The 6,900-nt window shown below is 39.5% G+C and overlaps 1 protein-coding gene across 3 annotated transcripts in view; it reads left to right on the top strand.

Annotated features, from left to right (window-relative positions):
* cadm1b (cell adhesion molecule 1b) overlaps positions 1-5,713 on the top strand; it is a 163,334-nt gene extending 157,621 nt beyond the window's left edge. For all 3 annotated transcript variants that reach the window (XM_022211547.2, XM_022211539.2, XM_022211557.2), the window contains 2 exons: positions 1,648-1,776; positions 1,924-5,713. In XM_022211547.2, coding sequence (XP_022067239.1) covers positions 1,648-1,776; positions 1,924-2,042 — 248 coding nt within the window. In that variant the 3' untranslated portion in view covers positions 2,043-5,713. The remainder of the gene's footprint in view (positions 1-1,647; positions 1,777-1,923) is intronic.
* Positions 5,714-6,900: the final 1,187 nt, after the last annotated feature.

The raw sequence follows: 6,900 nt of genomic DNA on the forward strand, positions 1-6,900 counted from the left end.
AACTGAAACAAAACTTTCTCATTAATTAGTTTCATTGTAGCTCCACTTCCAAGATGTCCCCGTGCCAACTGAACGCAACTCGAGCAAGGTGTTGTTTTTTTTTTTTTATTTCCGGGTTGAGATGTGACCGTGTCCCTTGTCTCAAACCCCCTCAACTCGACTTATTACGCCCTTGCAGTGTTGAGAAATTCTGCACTCTCCGCTCGTCTTTTATCAAAATCATTCAAGTTCAGAGCATGACTAGTGAGATTGATGGAAAATTGAGCTGCTCTCTCATGCAGCAAAGAACAGTGCAGCCATTCCCTCACCCGCCACTCCTCCATCAGTCCAAATGTGCACAGATATAGACTATTGATAAATGCCTCTGAACTATTCTGAGACTGGAAATTTAAAGGCTTCAAATTTTTTGCCTTGTTCTTCTGTGGTGCACGGATAAATCTGGCTAAGTGCGAGACAACGATACTCTCTGACACCTGAGGCAGCCACGTATTTCTCTGCATGGGGACACCGGGCGCCAATCTATCTCCAGACTTGTGTCTATTTCTGATGATTGAGCTCTATAACTTCCAGAAATGGCCTCTTAAATCAGAGTGTATTTTACAGTGTGTGAACTCTCGCTGAAATTGCAGACGGTGTCTACTCTTTCATGGTGAAATAACTGTCTTAAAACATTTTTCAACATCGCTCACTCAAGGGGCGCAGGCAGCCATTTCAGCTACAGAAGCCCTGCAAACGTCCATGTAACGAGCTGGGTTCAACAGTATAACGCCGCAAATGTGTGTTTTATTACTTGGAGAGACACCTCACTTCATTTAAACGCCTTCAGGCAATATATTTTTTATCACGTTTTGGCAAATATGCATGTTCACTTTTTGCAATTGGATGAATGATAAGATCAGCATGACTCATGTCTTTATAGTAAACATGATGCTACAGTCAGCAGCTACTTAGCTTAGCATATAGCCTGGAAACAACAAAGTCACTGTGGCAGAGAAAGAAATAGTCTGACACAGTTTGCAGGCTGTAATATTTACCATACAATCGCAAGAGTGCTATTGATTTTTTCATATAATTTCTGCAGTAAAGCGAATAGGCTTGCTCCTTAAAAATGTTTAATATGTCCACAAAACTTGGCAAATTTGAATTAATATAGAGCTTGAATTTGAATGGTTTCATTGACAGTAAATGCACATAAACATTGGAGGAAAAATTACGAAGTCCGACTGAGTAAAAGCTCATTTTGGTAATTATCAGGCTGAACTATTGTCTGTTCTCTGCAGGATTTGTCAGTAAGTAAGAGCAAAATAGTTCATTGCCAATTTGTGGGACGTATAGCTCCATATTGCGAATCATACACTATCCTTCATGGGCCAGCTTGTGCTGTGGTATCATCTCATTTTTTATTGGTAAACAACAGAAGCTTGCATTTCCTTCTCAGCAGCTTTTTGAAGTGTTTCTACTCTGTGGTTAGGTCATGCTAAAATGCTCTGAGACAAAACAAACCAATTTAGTTTATTTTGGCAGCCTAATGATTTAATGGTCATAGCTTCCAGTGCAGTTCACATCTGTGTGAAGGTATTAGTTTTGCTCCTGGCTGAGAGGGTTTGCTGTTCATGAAATTATTTACGGTTATTGTCCTGTTTTTAGACTCCAGAGCCGGCGAGGGGGCACCGCAGAAAATTGACCATGCTGTCATCGGAGGAGTGGTTGCCGTGGTGATGTTTGCCATCCTCTGTGCACTCATTGTTCTTGGTCGATACTTTGCCAGACACAAAGGTAAAGCACCGGCAGTGCAATCATACTTGATCATGAACACATCTTGGAGTTCAAGTGTTTTTTTGTTTGCGAGTGGAGTGCAATAGGATTGAAGTGAAGCGCACGGATGAGGAGGCGTGTGGCTAATTTGTCTGCACTCTTTTGCAGGAACTTACTTCACACATGAAGCCAAAGGGGCGGACGACGCAGCCGACGCCGACACGGCCATCATCAACGCCGAGGGAGGACACAACAACACAGACGAGAAGAAGGAGTATTATATCTAAAATGGACAGGCCAGGAGAGACGGGTGGGGATGCTGGTGGTGATGGTGGTGGTGGTGGCGCTGTAGGAGCATTATGTCTAACTCTTATTGGCCAGGGAGATTGAAAGAGGCAGAGAAGAGAAGGAAAATGTGGAAAGTAGGACTGGCATGGCCAAGTAGTTTGAAGAGGCGCTGCTGAGTCTCCTATCCGACCCTTCCTGGACTGCTGGGGCCTATTCTGTACAGTTCAATTATTTTACAGACAATTTTGTGCCTTGTTCTATTTCTTTTGTTTGTTTTGTTGTTTTCCCTGCACATGCTTGTCAGATTGGATTTTATGTTTTGTTTTTTTTACCCCATGTACTTCACCTCGTCCTTTGTTGCATTTGGCTTTCAGAGGAGATGAAATGGGTCTGGTGTTTTGTCTATGTGTGCTGCAGCTAGCTTTTAGCTCATGTACCCAGATCTGAGAAGCCAGCTCATCCACGCCTTTTTATTTCATTGTTTTTGGGGGGAGTAATCAATAGAGTTCAGTAGCCGGAACACAGTATCAACACATTTCTCCCCACAGGGTTGCCCAGCCCCTTCAAGGTCAGGTTCACTGTGTTGATTACTTATGTAACAGTTGTGAGTAATTATTCATCATAGAATGTATTTGTTTATGAAAGTGAAGTAGGAGTGCTGTCACGTATCATTTCACACCCAACCGCAAAGTATGACGCAACTGATCCCTTGGTTGCTTCACGATCTGACAATTAGTAGATGTGAAGTCAGTTTAGTATTTGTGTAGGCTATTGTGGTGCGCAGTCTAAGACATCTCGACAGCTGTCATGTGCCATGATGTGGAGTTAAAGTTTCTAGAGAGAGAAAAAAATCTTAGCTTTCAGTTCTTTTTAAGGCCTGTATCAGGATTTTCTGACAGATAGCATAGAGAGGATTGCTAGGGCTTTAGTGATAATGATGCCACTGTCATGCCTGTATGATAAATATGAAGCTACAGCCGGTTAGCTTAGCTTAGCATAAAGACTGAAAACGGACACTCAGCTAGTCTGAGCTTTACTGTCATTTGTTATTTTTGGACAGAATCAGCCGAGCTGTTTCCTGAACTTTTAATAATTACAGGCCCAGAAGACACCCTGTCTGTTGGCAGGCATTAAGCTGATTGTAGGGTCAGACTTTACTTTTACTCCTCTGCCCTGTGATACCCAAAAAACCAAGAGGTCTTGATAAAATCTCATTAAAATATATTATTTGTTAGCTATCAGTACAGCTTGCTGCGTGTGCTTTTGGTTCAAACATGAAACTTTTCACATTTTCATGCCACCCACATGGTCAACCCTGGACCAAATATAATAATTATGCGAGTGTGTGTATATATACAGTAAATATTACTTGTGTACAGCAAAGGCTGAAAGTCCATATTGCAAAAGAGCTCCTCTCGAAATAATTGACTTTTTATCTGATAGTACAGTATATTGACCATTTAACTAAGAAATGTTACAAGGACACTTTATTCATTTTTCAAGGTTTTGTCTTTTTATTTGATTGTGCTGTGTCAAAGGGAGGGAAGAAAGAATGTTACACTTTCAATGTTTCCTTTCAGTGATGTATAAGGTATCAAGGCAAGTCTGTGTGAATACCCATAGCAAGTTTTTTTTTAAAAAAAAAAAGAAAAAAGAAGAATTCACAGCTTATTTCCTGCCTTAGAAATCCTTGCTACACAGACTTTTTTATTTGCCCTTGCCCATACACAAGTTCAAAAAAAAGGGAAAAAAAGTGTTCAATCATTGCAAACATGAATCAGTTATATTTCCTTGCCGTCTGTAAAAGACATTTTACCTTTGGGCTGTCTTTGATAACTTGTAAGGGGCTCTTGGCTGTACAAGTTATCAAAGATTTGCGTATAGCTTTAGACTCGGTTTGGGGGAGATCATTTTCTTACTGTCATCCTGCAGCCTCAAACCTTCACAGAGGAGCTGTCTACTGCTACAAAATTCTCTCTTTTTGTACACAAACACGAGTCAGCAGTGTGCAACACCATGCATGCTTCATGCCTCTGACTCTGTCACAGCTAGGCGAGTACAAAAAAAAAAACAAAAAACCTGTTCGGTAATTAGCGAGTGATTTCATTGTATTGCCTGAATAAGAAGAAAAAAAATCTGTAAATGTTATTATGAAAAAGGATAACCACTGCCTTAAACCCACCTCTTGATACTTATCATTATAAAGGAAAAGACTGAAGGACTTAATGTAGTGCCTTCTTCTTCTGATTTTGAGGCATATGGTTAGTATCGTACAGTATCCTCATGTACACTCTTACAGTATATCTTGTATATATCCGTCCTTTCTAACTTACAGGGCCAATACTCATCCAAGTTGTCTGCGTTCACGCACCATAGACTCGCATCATGATTATGACCTGCAGCGTAAAAAAGCTGAAATGTTGTTTTAAAAAAAGGTATTTCTTTATTTATCGGGGTGGTGTGGCAGCTTCCACTGACTAGAATGTCGTATGCCGGGATGAAATACTTTTTGTCTTAATTAACAACCACAAAAACAAACAAAAAAAAAACACAATTTGATCATAATCATATTCTCAGTTCACTTCATTTGTTATTTATTTGGATCTTTTCAAGGACAAGGCTCACTAGTGTTATCAGAGAGGAATACAGTACTAAAAGCTATAATAAGCTACAATAAAAGTAATTTTTTTTCTGGATTGTAGAGTTTCGGTGTCATGGAAACAGTTATGTGCATGACAAATTTTATTCCGGAGTTTGATATTTATCTTAAATGGCGACTGCTGCTTTTAATGGAGGAACATTAAAAGATTGCCGGAAGCGTCATTCGAATCCAATTTATTGATTTGTTTTTGAAATACTTGATATTTAGTATGTTTGTTTTCACTCTCTCAGGTTCATGAGTGTTAATAGTTGTGTTTTTCTTTTTTTTGCATCTCAGGTAGAATGCAAATCTAAGGCCCCAAGTATATACTGTAGTACCACAGCTATTCGAGCAGTAAAGAAACCACAAGGTGTACATGTTTTTCTCAGTTGTACATGTTTATGTGTTCTTAAATATGGTGCACTGTTACAGTAAACGTTAAATATTATTTTGCATAGACCTAGTTCACAAAGAAAGAAAAACTAGATTTGTTAAGCAGACGAAAAACGATGTACAGTCAGTGTCAACAAAATCACAATGATGTTCATGGAACTTCTTCTTCTTCTTCTTCTTCCTCCACTGTAACACTTTGCTCATACAGTATCGGTTATTTAGTAATTATAGGATGTGACCACAGACAGTCAATCAAGCATCTGTTTGCATTCAGTCGCCTCATGCATAACTTTTCATAGATGACGATAGTGTATTTACTGTGACATGAAGTTTTATGAATGACTTGTAACGTCTTGGATATTTGGATGAAAACTCATGCTTAAAAACCTGGGGGAGGGAGGGAGGGAGGTCGGGAGGGGTTTGTTGTTTTATAACCCCAAAATTGTTGTTTTTTTCGTTGTTGAATCTTAAAATTCTCTGTTCCCAGGTGACATTTTTTTTCTTTCTTTTGTGTAGTGAAGAGGATGTTTCTCATATGACCATGCATATTTTGTATTGGTTCACACCAACATTTTTACAAAAGAAAAAAAAATCTGAAGAGTACTTGTCTTAATAAAAAGATATCAATGTTTAAAAGTGCCAGGCTGCTGTGACTTGATCAAAAATTTTTAAAAAAGGTGGCTTCACTTTGTAGTCCGGAGATGGAGCAGAATTTATTAACTTGTATCTGTTGTCAAAATTCCCTCCTCCGTCTGTTTAATGCGCTGAATGCTTTAGCTGGATTGAACTCGCTCGCCTCATCCCTGGAGCAGCTGATACTTGTCAAACTCCCGGAGAAGAAAGATCTGGAGTTGAGGCAAAAATACTGTACCGATGTAGCTCCGATGTGGGTGAGCAGCAGCAGCAGCAGGAGCAATCTGAGCTCCCATCAGTGACAGACATATGCGCTGCGGTACAGATAGAGGCGAGAAATGTTTTAAATGACACAATGACTGACACCGACAGGCTCCGGGGCCCCTGTTAACGTTTCCAGCTGAACATGTGGATGCTAGTGATTTGACAAATTGATAGGCATTTTGAGGAACAAGCCCTAATTCATAACCATAACCTATTCTGTCATCATAATTCTGTCAGTGCCACCGCTTCCCATTACTTTAGGTGATCCATCCCAGGTAAAGGTCAATAACATTATTCAAACTTTAATGGGAATAGTTTAACCTTAGAAACCAGCCACTTTTCTCCTTTACTCATGCAATCATTGGAATATAATGCTTCCCTCAAGGAACATTAAATAGCTGTGTATTGATTTGTCTTTGTACAGATTATGAAAATTTCACGGGATTTATTAATTTTTCAGTTCCCGAAGTTCAATCGTCTGAATTAACACAAGCTGGATGTGCCGTTTGCCTGTTGCAGCTGTCAGCGCAACCGTGAATGCATGAATATAGAAGGCTGATGTTTCAGTTAGATGCTACTAATTCCATTTAAATGTTCAATTTTAATTTACAATGACATGTTTAAGTGTAATGAGCACAATGGGAAAATTGAGAGTGAACGAATGTCTGAGCATGGCTTGTTTAGTTGGCTAATTGATTGATTGAGATTGATGGCATGTAGCACTTGGCTTGGCTGAGGTATAATTAAATGATGTGGGATTAAATAGTGGGTGAACAAAGGCAATCGCAACAGGCTCTATCTGCACACTTATCTCCCTCTCTGCCACTGCTGTTTAGCACAAATGCTCAAGGACTTGGTTATTTTTTTTCAAACTTATTTATTGTCTGATTCGGTTATTAACGAGAGGACAAATCCCTCCAGTGTGC

This window comes from Acanthochromis polyacanthus, chromosome 13 (assembly GCF_021347895.1).
Source record: "Acanthochromis polyacanthus isolate Apoly-LR-REF ecotype Palm Island chromosome 13, KAUST_Apoly_ChrSc, whole genome shotgun sequence".
Taxonomy (NCBI): Eukaryota; Metazoa; Chordata; class Actinopteri; family Pomacentridae; genus Acanthochromis; species Acanthochromis polyacanthus.